Source organism: Pseudopipra pipra, chromosome 5, assembly GCF_036250125.1.
Source record: "Pseudopipra pipra isolate bDixPip1 chromosome 5, bDixPip1.hap1, whole genome shotgun sequence".
In the NCBI taxonomy this organism is placed as follows: Eukaryota; Metazoa; Chordata; class Aves; order Passeriformes; family Pipridae; genus Pseudopipra; species Pseudopipra pipra.
Window position 1 is genome coordinate 21,889,384 of NC_087553.1, and position 13,509 is coordinate 21,902,892.

General features: G+C 44.4%; 2 protein-coding genes across 4 annotated transcripts in view; one reads left to right on the forward strand and one right to left on the reverse strand.

Annotated features, from left to right (window-relative positions):
- Window positions 1–13,509, reverse strand: part of SYN3 (synapsin III) — a 205,898-nt gene that overhangs the window by 83,778 nt on the left and 108,611 nt on the right. The window lies entirely within an intron of this gene.
- TIMP3 (TIMP metallopeptidase inhibitor 3) overlaps window positions 9,728–13,509 on the forward strand; it is a 38,459-nt gene continuing 34,677 nt past the window's right edge. The window contains exon 1 of the mRNA XM_064654923.1: window positions 9,728–10,115. Coding sequence (XP_064510993.1) covers window positions 9,992–10,115 — 124 coding nt within the window. The 5' untranslated portion in view covers window positions 9,728–9,991. The remainder of the gene's footprint in view (window positions 10,116–13,509) is intronic.

Genomic DNA, 13,509 nt, shown 5'->3' on the forward strand with positions numbered 1-13,509 from the left:
AGATTATAATGCCAGAAAAAAAAAAAAGATCATTAAAAGTAATTGCAACACCTTAGGGGAGTTGGAGACATTGCCTAAGCTAAGGAGTTAGGTTCTGTCTCCACAAGGAGGAGAAGGAAACACTTGCATTCACTGGGAATAAGTTTTGGCTTCCTCCAGGCAGCTCTCTGTAGTGCTATTTGCCTACAGCCATGCACAGAATTATGCTATACTAGCCTCTCTAGGCTAAATTGCCATTATATATTATGTTCAGAGGTGAAAGTTTATTCCAGATGGAGAAACCAATTTCAAATGAAGTAAAAAATTCCCTTCCTAGCCTGCTCCCCCTCTTTCCATGAGGCAGACAGTGCTCTTCTTGATGATCCTGATTCTTTGGCACAATAAATTCTCTGAAACAAAAGTGACTTTATGTAAGTATCAGTGGGAAAAGGTTTTCTCCAGCAATAGTTCATTCAGTCTCAACAGCGGGAGAGAGAATTGAAATGCTTTCAGAAGGTATACCCATAGCTGACCTGTGAGAAAATGGAGACCAGATTAGTGCCTTCTATTCTAGCTGCACCAAGGATTTGCCAGCATTGAGAAGACCTCCATTCCTCCCTTACCATTCCAGTCACTGGGGTTGTGGTGGTCTTGCTGAACTTGAACTGAGAGAAAAGGAAGCAAGATTTTGGTTAAATAATGCTTGGTTGTAATCCAGGAAACATAAAGATGTGGCTTAAATAAAAATACAATATATAGACGATACTTGCCTATCTACTGTTTTTTTGTACTGTCAGGTGCTGAGGAAAGTCTGCTGGAGAACCATGTCTCTGTTGGTAGAAACTGCTGTTGCTCAGCTCTTTGTTTGTTGTTTTCCACTAATTATCCCATGATTAAAACTGTAGATTCCTCTCATGTGTTGCATAACTTCTACACTGAGAGCACTTTCCCCACTGATCTCCCTGGCTTGTGTGGTGAGAAATCAACCTCTTTTTGCAGTTACCTTTAATCATTGCTTAAAATCCCTGCTGCAGGTATAGGGAGATGGCAAGAATGGGAGCTGTGCTGTGCAGCAGCTCCTCAGCTGGGTGTCAGCCATGGGCAAACAGTGACCAGAGGAGAGGAGAGGAGAGGACGGGACAGGACAGGACAGGACAGGACAGGACAGGACAGGAGAGGGAGAAGATGGGGAGAGAAGAGGGAGAGGAAGAGGATGTGCTGTACTAAGCTACTGTTACAAATGTTTAATAGCTCTCAAACCTCTTAGAATTTGAGATGAACCACTGCCTTGGAGCAGTCCAGGATCCCACAGAAGGGCACTTGGGATAATGCTAACCCCTCTGGTCAATACTCTGTGTGAGATTTGGTGGCAGAGTTACTAAGAACAAAGATACAAAGGGGTGTTTTCTTGCTCGAACCACACGTTCAAGCTTTGGTACCTTCATAGCTCAACTCCTAGTACATACATAATCTGTACATACATGCTACACCTTCCTGGTTCTTGCCAGCAATGTGTAGTTTCACTGACTCTTCTGCTTTCATTGGAAGTCCTTCTTTCTGGGTAGAACCAGAGGGGTGCAAGCACAAATATGCACACCGCGTGTCTCCCCATCAGAAGAGCACACCAACTTTGACTTGCCATGTTGCTCTTGCTACAAACCAAGTTAAAAGGAATTGAACTCTGTCAATATAAGACATTGGTTTTTAAGCTTCTGCTAACAACGCATGTGATTATAATCCTAGCCCTACAGTCCCTGGTAAAGATACTGTCATTCAGTGCAAAGGAAAAATAGAGGAAGTTTGCTCTGTACCTCTTGCTTGGCTTCGTCTCTAGCCATGCTGTGTCTGGTTACAAATTAACTCTTGACGCACAATACCTGCTACCACTTGCAATGAAAGGAAACCAGGTCTACTTTGCTAAAGCAACACAAGAGTTCTGCAATTACACTGTGATGTTTTTCCATACTTCTGTATCCCCCATTGAAAAAACCCTCAGAAGCACACAGAAAGGCACAACTAAGGGATGGAGGCTGTCAGATTAAAGGAAATCAGGGCCATCAGATTAAAGGAAAGGTGAAGAGGGGCTGTAGATTGTTACATCTGTATTTAGTGGAGAAAGAATACTGTTTTTGCACATCTGTGCGAGATCAAACACTGATTTTTTGACTCCTGACATTAATACATTAGGTGTGGAACTCACACAGCTGACCTGAAAAGGTCCTTTGAGGAAAGTATTACTCTTCACTTGGGAAGAGCAAGACAATAAACAAATGAGAGTCCTCACTCTAGACTGCAGATCTACCATCTCCTCATCTTTTGTCTCACACCGTATGCCAAGATTTATGGAGAAAAATTCCAAAAGAGTGAGGAAACAGAAGTGCTGCCTTCTGCTCTAGAGAAGAAAGAGATCTGCCCTTGAAATCTCACATCGGAAATTCCCCAGCTTCTATTGGCTGGAACCGTGAGCCTGTGGAAAGGCTCTGCCATAACTGAGCAGTCAGCTACTGTTTGGAATACAGCACTGATTTGGGAACACAGGAAGAAAAGCATTGAAATAGTCAATTTGGATTTATAAAAAAAGTACTATGCCAAGGCAACGACCTCTGTTGGGGTTTCCACACAAAGGAACTGTTTCTTACTTTTGACGCTCGTGTGCTGGCACACACAACAGGAATCACTGAGTTCATTCCCTGTTGGGACACTGTCTTTGTCATTAGAGACTGTCCTTGTAACCAACACCTTTATTTGCAGTTTCAGGTGGGAAACTAGTAACACCTGGATTATGGAGATCAAGACACTGGCTTGTTCTTACAGGAAGTTTTTTCAGGTTGTGCAGGGAGAAGCAAGAGACATCAAGTTTTCCTGCAGCTGTACCTGTTCTGCAGGTAAAGAAAAGGCCCTTTCTTCAGACCTGACAGCCTGACACTATCTCCAAGCTCATTAAAGAAACAAAAAAAGGAATTCCAGCCCCCTGCTTCTGCTCTTTCTGCTTTTCCCACGTATGGTGATTTCAGAGGATCAGAGATCAACATGCTTTGAAACCTCCTCATCCTAAGGACTGAGTGGCCTACTCCATATGGAGAGACTGCAGTTCTGCTAGCCTCAGGTTAGTCTAAGAGATACAGGACTATTGCCTCCTGCCTGGGATCTTTCTCTACCTCCCTACACTCACACCTGGTTGTGGAGGTTGCTGTATCCTGACAGTGCCCTTTGATATGTAGGAGAAGGGGAGAAAGATTATGCTGAGAGATGAGGGAGCACACTCAGTCCATGCCTTCAGAAGGCTGGTGAGAGGCAGAAAGGTGAGTGAAGAAGTATCTAGTTGCTCAACATGCCAAAAAGGCCATATTCTCAGTCAGCTCCCCTCCCACGTAAGGCTGTATTCAGCTCTCCTGCTCCTCTGTGGCCAGTCGTCACTGTGAGAAGCCAGGGCAGCTCTTGAGAGAAGGCCAGGGATGTAGCAGTCAGCCACCTTCAGTGACAAAACTGGAAAATAAGAAAATGAAATTCTGGACTGTGCCGCGAATGAAAAAGCACCAAGATACTCCCTTACCACTGCCAAGCAGAGCAAACCTCATCATAGGGAGGGCAACCTGTTGTGAGCAGAGCAACATGCCAGTCTGCCAGGCTCTCTGTCTGCTAAACACTGGGGGGCTGTTTGGAACCCCACAAATACACACAGCAACTTCAGTGGCCAGCACTCAGACGCAAACCCTCACTCACAGAAAGAGACAATTCCTGTACTGTCCCTGGGAGGAGACACTGTGAGTATCTGATATTACAGTGGCAGATAGAGAATGTATAAGTGCTGTCCCACACTCGAATTTGAGCAGGACACTAAGGCTACAGCGAGAGAAAGCAACGAGGTCTCTGACAACTTCACCAGCCTTTAGGCTCTTGTCTCATCAAAAGGAAGACTTGTCCCATAGCTGCTCATGGAGCTGATGCAGGGAGCAGATGTTACTGCTTTTCCGTGTCTACCCCTTCTTTCTCCAACTCCTCTCCAAGGCCTCCACAAAGATATCATCTTCTTTGAGTTACGTGGATAGAAACGTCAGACGTCGATTGGAGCCATGAATCTGCTCATGAACTCTGCTGGCCACAATGCCACAGAGCTGCCTTAAAGCTCTCTTAAAAATGTGAGGCATTCCAGTAATTTTAATTACTGCGCATTGCATAAGCCAGAAACCAGTTCATACAAAGGGACAACAGAAAAGTGATTTTCAATTGCTCTCACTCTCTTCTGTGCTTAGTGCAGAGCCTCCAAAGCTCTGGGAACACCAGCTCTTATTACCATTTGAAGTACTTCATCTATTTGAAATCTCTTTGTTCAGTCACTTGGAGCTATGGATGCAGTTTAGAAGGGTTTAGAAAAGAAAAACAAAACTTCGATTTGGAAATGGCTACAGCAGCAAGAAAGCAAAAAAAGAGAAATGGAAAAACTTATAAACAAAAATGAGAGAAAATTAATTGCTTGGAATGAGACAGAGGCAGGTAGAACAAAGCAAATCACATTGTGTCCTTCCCTCCCGGATTCTGTCAGACCATCTAATCACAGCCTCCTGGCTTGAACCCTGCATGGTACTGAGCCCTTTGGCCCCGGTCCAGAAATGCACTTAAGCTTATATTTAACTTTGTGCATGTAAATGGTTCTGTTGACTTCAGTAGAGCATCTTGTGTGCTTAAAGTTGAACATGTGCCTTAGTGTTTTGCTGGATTTGGGCCAAAGAGCACAGTCATGTGCAGGAAACATTTTCAGCTCGATAAGGCTGTTAAAAGATATTTCCTTGTTACTCTTCTGCAGCTGATGCCACATCACAGCCTGACTGGAGATCCCTGCACTACAGAAAGGGTGATTTCATATTCCACAACCCTTTATAATGTAACATTCCTGGTGACACATGGTGCCTACAGTCTGCTCCCAGGTGGAGCACTCTCAGTGGGCACAATCTGTAAAGGATCCTTGAAGACTGAACACAGTATAGAACCATTAGAGCTGATGAAGATTTAATGGTGCACCTCAAATGAAAAGCTTGGGAATGGGATGGAGTGTTACCTATGTCTGGCTTGCAGGCAGGAAGGTGACATAATTCCTTTGCAACCTCAGAGAAAGAGATCAAATGAATTTTTTGTATGTATTTATAGAATCAAAGACATTTTTGAAGAAAGAGTCTTCTCGTTTTAAATAGCATATATAGTTCACTGATACAATGGTGGAATTATTAGAAGAGGACTTTTTCCAACTTTTTCACACTTATAAATCATAGTAAATACAAACATTTTAAACAAAACCATTGTCTCAAAGGACAGTGTTAGAAAAGAAACAGTGTACTGAGAAAGAAACAGATAATCAAGAAATATGAGAATCTTTTGCCAATGCAATGCATGACCATTCTGTACCATCCTACGAGATGGCATGAGTGTGCTGTAAAAAAGGACATCAGATAGCTTTGAAAACACCTATCCTTTCCCACCTGCTGCATAAAAGCAGGAAAACAACGAGGCCTTCTAGACGGAGTGATGCTGAGCTGGTGTAAAAGATATGAAGATCATTGACTTCAAGAAAAGTTTTTCAGACGAGAGGATGCTTTTGAGCAACTTGTCAGCTGAACAATTCAGAATGCTAATGGCAAGACTCCACGCTCATGAATCAAGTCAATTTACTGTTGAAAAAATCAAATAGAAAAATGACCATACTTAGAAGCCTTTAAAATTAATATATTGTTAAGGAGGTGTCAAGACTGTTGATCTGCAGGCTGAAGTGTCCTGACTTCATTTATGCCATACTCAGTTTTAGCTACCTGAGATCTGGTGATGAAATGGAGCGTTTTCAGCCACTACATGTGTCAGGGTATTTTTCTGTGGTGGTAGTGGGGAGTATGTCTCTCTCCCCCCTTCCCCTCCTTTTTTTTTTTTTTTTTGATCAGGACTTGCTATAGTTTGATGAAGCCCTTCTGTATTGAAGCAGATGGCATCCCTCACAATGAAATGTGATCGGAAGGCAAGTGAACACGACTTTACTTCATTTACAGCAACATCTTACGCATCTTGAAGGAATATCCCAGAGTGCTTTTATCTCAGTCTCTGTCCCTAGTTCCGGGATGGTTCTTTCTAGCCACAAGCAGGACTTGTGGAAGGAAAATGACGTCCTTAGTCTGCTCGTGATGTAAACAGCTATGAGTATCTGTGGAAGCAGAAAGTAATTCTCTTTCCTGAAATTTAACTAAACACACAGCTTAAAGTTTTTCCTTTTCCTCATAATTGATTACTTAGATATTGCAAAGAACCTGGCTTCATCCGTGAAGGATGCAATCATCTCTTGCAGCACAGTGCCCCCTAGCACTGCCTGCACACATTCATGCAGGATGGAGGGAAGAAGGCCACTTTGCTCAGTCAACAACACCTGCGGGACATGGCTTTCCCTGGGAATTTTCACACCAACTATTGACCCAGCCCAGTCATGCTTAGCTTGTGGGATCCGACAAGATCACAGCATGAAGTTGTGTGGCTGCCCAGTAAAGCAGAGAGATCCTTAATTGTGTTCAACAGTGTGTTTCTTGATGGAGGACTGGAATAACATAGATTTCTTTATTTGGTGACATTAACCAAACGTGAACTCTAATTTTCTCATATGAAGATCAAGGTCTTTATTTTCTCCTTCTTTCTCCACTACATTTTTTATGGCCATATAAGGCTTAAAGTTTTACCTGAGCAAAAGAGCAGAATGATAGCTTTTATTTTACTTTTTTCCCTTTGCAGTTTCTCCCACGCAGATAGGGCATAGAGCAGGAATTCAGAGAGAATTCTCCTTTCAGTTCCTTCATCAACTTTCTATGTTACTCTGACAACATTATCAATATTTCTCATATAAATAAACACTCAGAATACTTGCCTGTCCCTTCCAGACTTCACTTTACTGGTAGGTCTTAAAGAGGAGAGGCAAATATCAATATCTAATTGCTATTATCAGAGGATTACATACAGAGGATAACATCTATTTACAGATGATAAAATGAATATACAGGGAGGTTAAATGATTTAACAAAGGCCTCGAGCAGGCCACTGGCCAGACTGAGCTTTCCTGAATATTATTTATCTGTAATTTACAAAAATAAGGCACTCTGGCTTCTGTGTGTGAAATGTACTCTTTAGATGGAAAATAAATATTATTCTTATTGTACAGTATTCAGTCCTGGTTGAAAAAACTGCATCTCTACTATGGTAAAGAAGTTAATCTCCTTGAAAAAGAATATTTAAGTGTCAAAAAAGCAGGTGAATCAGCTAAGTCCTGACCAAGTACAGACACTGCTACTCCAGGCAATAATAATATAGGCATTACAAAAATTTCTGGATCAACTCCCAAACAGTAATATAGAGAATAACAGCAAGCCTTGCCATACAGACAGTCTGCACACCACCCCTTCCAAACAAATGTGCCCTACCTCTGGATCAAGCTGTGTCACTTCTTTTCATCCTATTACTTCCCTGGATTATATCTGAAAAGTGAACTAGTTCCTGCAATCAGCACAAACTTGGTGTAATTTTAACAAGCTTGGTCAGCCTCACTGTAAACAAGCTACTTCCATGCCTTGGAGAGCCCTGTGGAACGTCAATAATTTCTAGTCTTCTTCCTCTCACATTTCAGAAATTGAGAAGGTGACTGAAGGGTTTCTTTTCTCTGAATGTGTCCTGCATCTGCATTCCATAGACACACAGCATTTACATAGCACCCAACAACTTAAAAGCTTATTACAAAGCATTTAGCTTGTAAGTCCTCGGAAGACACTGGAAAGGTGTTATTATAGAAATGAAGAAACATACTCAGAGGAGTTACTTGGCCAGAGAGCGAAGGGAGGTGATGCTGGAACTATGATTATAATCTAGTTGCGTGTGGGCCAAACTCTCCCTTATTTACACCAGCGTCAGGTTCTGGAATAACTCCACTTCTCTCAGATATTGATCTGAGATTGTTGATAGACCAGGTGTATCATGATGTTGCTGATATCAAACTTTTTACAACAACAAAGAAAAAACGAGAGTGCCAGACACACCTAATTTTTCTTCCGTGTTACTCTGCTGAAGTTGGTGGAGTTGTTCCTTGTTTACATCCAGTGAGACTGAAACGACAGTCCATCCAATCTGATGGATTCAACTTCAGTTGTAGTACCTTGAACAGATAGTCCAAATACCTAAACTGTTTTTTGCACAGGGTTTCTCATATTGCAACTTGGGCCCAGTGATTCAGCCACCGATGTGTATAAATTGAATGACCTATTTAATACCCTGTCTCATACATACTTATATGACCCGTTAGCATCTCCATACCATCTAATTTTTTCAGTGTGTTCACTAATACACATTCCTGAGCAGCTCCCATCACTATTATCCCATTACACAGGGATTTGAAGCACAGTGAGGCAAAGTTGTCACATAGGTTGTCTGTGTCACAGCAAGGATAGCAACTTGTGTTTCCCATTGTTGGCATTGTAACCTCGATCCCTACTGACAACACCCATCTTGAAGCTTTTGTGTATTGATGCTCCAAATAAAAGCCTATGCTTCCATAAAATGGGAGATTTTAATTTTATATGCATGGTATGATTAAAGAAAAGGTGTAGGCAGGCTATGCTTCACCCAGATGGAGCAGAATTGTAAATCTAAAGACTTGGCTGACTATTTAGAAATTTAGGACAGCTGGTCCCTGGCCTTTAATACCAGCATAATTTATAACTAGACATGCTTAAGTCTTGTAAACCCCGTGGAAAGTACTCTGACATTATATATACTGGTTTGATACTGTGATTAATCACCCCTCAGTCCCCTTTGCAGGATAATAAGGCTGTCTGTATCTTGCAGCTGGCAATCTCCTTCCTTAGAGTCCCAGCTCTCCTATAACATTTACATTTCTACAGCTGACAGAAATTTAAGGCTCCGAAAGGGGATAAGGCAAAACAAAACAAACAATTCTATAAATTCTATAAACTGCTCTGCTAAAATACACGTTGAGATTAAATGTTGGGAATGCCTGAGTAGATACGACACTGCTTTTTCCAGCTCGATGTTAGCAGTGTGGGACCCTTTTCTGTCCGAAAGCCCTGAAAAGAGCAAGCGATGGGTGATGGTGGTGAGGTGACAGAAGAAGGAGGATTAAAAACACGCAGGGCGACATACTGGTTTACAGTTCAGCTAGGTCTTGTCCTTCTTTTCCTACGTCCCCTTTCCACTGCCTGTTGAAAGAGGAAAAGAAGCAGCACGCAGCACTTCTGCGTTTTCTGACCGCTGCCTGTAAAGCCCCTTGGAACACAGTGTCACCGCCGCCTTCAGCCTAAACTCAGCTTGCAAGACAGCACAGACGGTTTTCAAGGGAAACAGCCCAGGCTTTCCGAGAGAACCACAAACCCCGCGTGTGTTTTCCAGGAGCCCCTCCGCGCCCCGAGGAGCGGCGCGGGGCGGCAGGTCCGGATCGGGGTTGGCGGGGGGAGCTCCGCGGGGCCGGGACCGCCGGGGCACTGACGGCCTGGGGACGGACACGCAGAGCTACCGCCAGTACTGATGTAAGAGTTTCAACCCCCCGCAGCACCCGGGGACCGCGGGTCGCGGCCGGAGCCTCCCCCTGCGAGCGGGACCCGCGGCGCCGCCGCCGCTCGATTCCGTATAAGGCGCTGTGGCGGCGGCCCCGCCCCGGCCGCTCCCGCCGATGAGCTCATGCGGCGCTGCCATTGGCCGCGCGCGGCGGCGCCCCCGGAGCCCGAGCGGGCGCGATCCGGGCTATAACCGCGCGCGCCGGCCCCGGCCCGCACCGCCCGCACCCGCCGCGCCTCAGCCCTGCGCGTCCCGCCAGAGACAGAGACAGAGAGAGAGACAGAGAGAGAGAGAGGCGCAGTGCAGGCTGCGGACGGGCAGGCAGCAGCGGCGCACGGGCTGTTTAGGGAGCGAGAGTAAAGTCAGGCGAGCGCAACAGCGGCCGCCTCCCGCTCCGCAGAAGTGAGGAGGCAGCACCTCGGGGGGCAACATGACGGCGTGGCTGAGCTTCCTCGCCGTGTTCCTCTGCAGCTGGAGCCTGCGGGACTTGGTGGTGGAGGCTTGCACTTGCGTCCCCATCCACCCGCAGGACGCGTTCTGCAACTCCGACATCGGTAAGTGCCGCCCGCGCCAGGAGGGCTCCCGGGCTGGGGGCGGCTGGAGAGTTCCCGGGACTCCGAGGGGTGAGGGCGGCAGTCGGGCTGTCACCGCAAGGAAATCCTCGTCCCGCGAGTCGCCCAGTGAAAACAGAGGCGCGGCGGGTTAAACTGGTGAGGGGGACCCGACTTTTGAAGACCGGGTTTGGCTCCATCGCTGCCGCAGGCGCCTGGGCTGGTAAGAGGAGAGGCGTGTAGCGGCGGACCCCCGCCCGGCACTCCCAAGCTCCGTCCCGCGGCAGCCTCTCCCAGAAGTCCTTTAAAGAAATCAGTAGTCGTTGAAGTGGCATGTTTCCCACAGCAGGACAAAAACGCAACTGGAGGTGTGGGCTGACAGAATTTCCTCCACAACTTGGTGACAAAAAGTAGGAGGCAGGATTAGGATGGGTTCTCCCAAGCCGGGAAACCGACCGTGGCGGCTGGTATGGGAGGTGCGGCTCACATAGGCTTGTGGTGCTGCGCCTGTAACTTTGGGGAAGGGCTGGAGAAGCAGATAACAAGTGTCTCCACACTTTCTGCTGTCATCTTTGGAGCTTTTGGGAAAGTTAAAACACTTTTATTGAATCCTGACTGACGTTCTCTGCTATGGGTTTTAGGATCCTTAGGGGTTCGCTACACTAACTTTAGGTAGGAGACAAGGACAACACCAAAAATATCTGAGGAGGTGGTAATAGAGACTGATCTCAAGTTCTTTGGTTTGTCTGTAGACAAGGATGATTAACAAAACATGGTTACTGCTTAGTAAGTGTTCTGTGGCGAAGTATATGAAATCAAATAGTGGTGTCCTTTGAGTTAATACTGGACACCTGCCCATGTAATGGTAAATCCAGGCTGTCACTTCAGCGGTCGTGAGTGGATGGCACAAGTGAAGCCTCTTACCTTCTCTGTAGGTTGCCTTAGTAGCACAACATAAAAGGGGCTTGGGGGACTTTGCACTGCTGGTACCCACACGGTCCTGACTCCAAGTGGAGTCTGCAAAGAAGTCCTTCTGGCAACTGCTATGAAAGTCAAATAGAAAATACTTGTTACTGCAGCAGAACACCCATAGCTATGAACCCTGCCAGTGGCTCTTTCAAGTTAGATTTTTTTGCCAGTAAGCTTGGCTGTCTCTTGTCTTTAGTTCTTCTACAGAAACTGTAGTTATGCTTGGTTATTCATGTCTAGTTTATATAGCGTGTCTGCTCTTGAATGCCAAAAAACCCATTACATGTTAAAAGTGCTGGGAAGGTTACAGTTTGCTTCAGTGATGATAGCCTGAAGAACATTTATAAAACAGTTTTATACTGGCAAATTCTTCCAGAAAACTGCAGTATTCAAAGTTCTGTTGCCATTTTCATAGTTTAGATCAACAAGTGTGACACCTAAGTGGCAACTGCCACAGATATTGTCCTTTCTGTGAAAGGGAGACTGAGAAACCATTTTTCTACAGCTAAAGCTGATAGCAGCACATGGCCTTCATTAGCTGCATTTTGGGAGAAGGTCTACTTTCTTGCACTGATTAGGTCATGTTATACTAGATTAAGAGCAGTTTTCAGTTTAATTCAACTTCTTAAAATGATGTTAAATAAATTTTTGTGATGAATACACACAGTGTATTTTTACTAGATGTGTAAGTGACTAGGAGTATAGTAAACTATGAAGTTTCATGTAACATTGCACCTAAGCTTTAGGGCACAAAGTCTTTCTGTTTTCTACTCTGATTTCTGATTGAGTTCAGAGTCATCTCCTTCATCTTTCCTTTCTCTCTTCTGGACTCTTAATTATATCTCAAGCCCTGGCTTTGCTCTAAGACATAGTAGTTCAAAAAGTTGATGTCTGTGGGGCTTGCATCCCTTCAGACATCAGAGCAATGCAAAGGAGGAGAAGCATGAGGGGAAAAAGCAACTTGTTCCAGTAGATGATTTGAATGCAAGTTTGGTTAAGACTGCAGCTTGGTGATGGGTTGAAGCAACAGTAAATCCTTATGTTTGCTAGAACTGTCTGGAAAATGTGATGTTTCTGTAGGCTGATTTTAGTAAATGCTGTCATGTTCTTCATATGCGGAAAGGGAAAAAAGCCCACTAAAGCTTTCTGGCTCTGGAGGAGTTAATCATCTCCATGGAAACTGATGGCAGTGTACTAGTGCAGTGTTTAGACAGACTAAACTACACGCTGGGTTATAAAACACATTGTGGGGAAGAAAGGGACTTGGCAGCAAGTTTTTATCGCTCTTGAAACTCCTGACAAAATACCAGCTCTGAAGGGAGGAGTCAGTGCAGTAAGAGCTGGAGCAAAAGAGGCTTTTAAAATAGCTCCTAAAACAATACAAGAAATTAACTAGCTAGGTGGCAGCCTTGGAGAGGCTTTTCATCTTCAGAAGCACTGAATTTTGAAGAAGGAAAAAACTTTTAGTTTAGGATTGTAATGCAAACTTTTACTGTTGGTGTTGCGTGCCTAGCCAGTGAAGTCTTACTGTCAGGTTTATTCTCTTCTTCCTTTAATTTTTCATCTTCCAGTGGCTCCGTTCTGGTGCTGCCTCCCAAGCCTGCAGTCATTAGAAGGTTTTAATCTTTACAGAAACAGATGGTCAAATAAACCCATTGGAAAGGGCAGGAATTCTATATGTACATCCTTTGAAAGTGAAGGCTGTGGTCTTCTAAAGGAAGCTTGGACTTCATACATAATAATTTTTTTTTTTAATTAAAAAAAGGAGGGGAGGTTAAAAAAAAAAAAAAAAGAGGCGCTACTGCCAGACTGGTCATAAGGGGTCTTTTCACTCAGTCTGAGTGTTCCAGCATGATGAATGGAGCAAAAGTGAAGAGGTGTGTCTTATCTGGCCCTCAGAGGTCAATAAATAGTAAAAGTGCTGTTTTAACTCTTGGCTTTCTTTCTTAACTGGATCAATAAGTGCCAGAACAGGCAGTACAATAATTAGACAAACTGCAACTGCTATGACTTGCCATCTGAACTTTACTTCCTCCACTCCCGCCCTCTGCCTACGACCCCTTCCAGATGTGAATATTTTTCTTTTGTTTGAATTAAGGGATCTTTTGAAAGAACAGACACCAGGCATGCTTTGTTCCTTTGTGACAAAGCCGTGACATTTCCAGCTGGACATAGCTGACATGAAAGGGACTTGTTTGTCCTTTTTTTTGCAGGAGCAGCAGGAACTTTTGAATTTGGCTGCTGTATGTTGAATTCATAGGTTTGGAAAACACCTCCTGCCTGGCACCCTCTGCCCCACATCCCCTTTCAAAAAAAAAACAAAAAGAGGGGAAAGTATGTGATATTGCGATTTGACAAATGGGTCTGCAAGCGATAAAGTACTTTGTCCACTCCACAGCTATCTTACTTTCATCTTGTGCATATACTT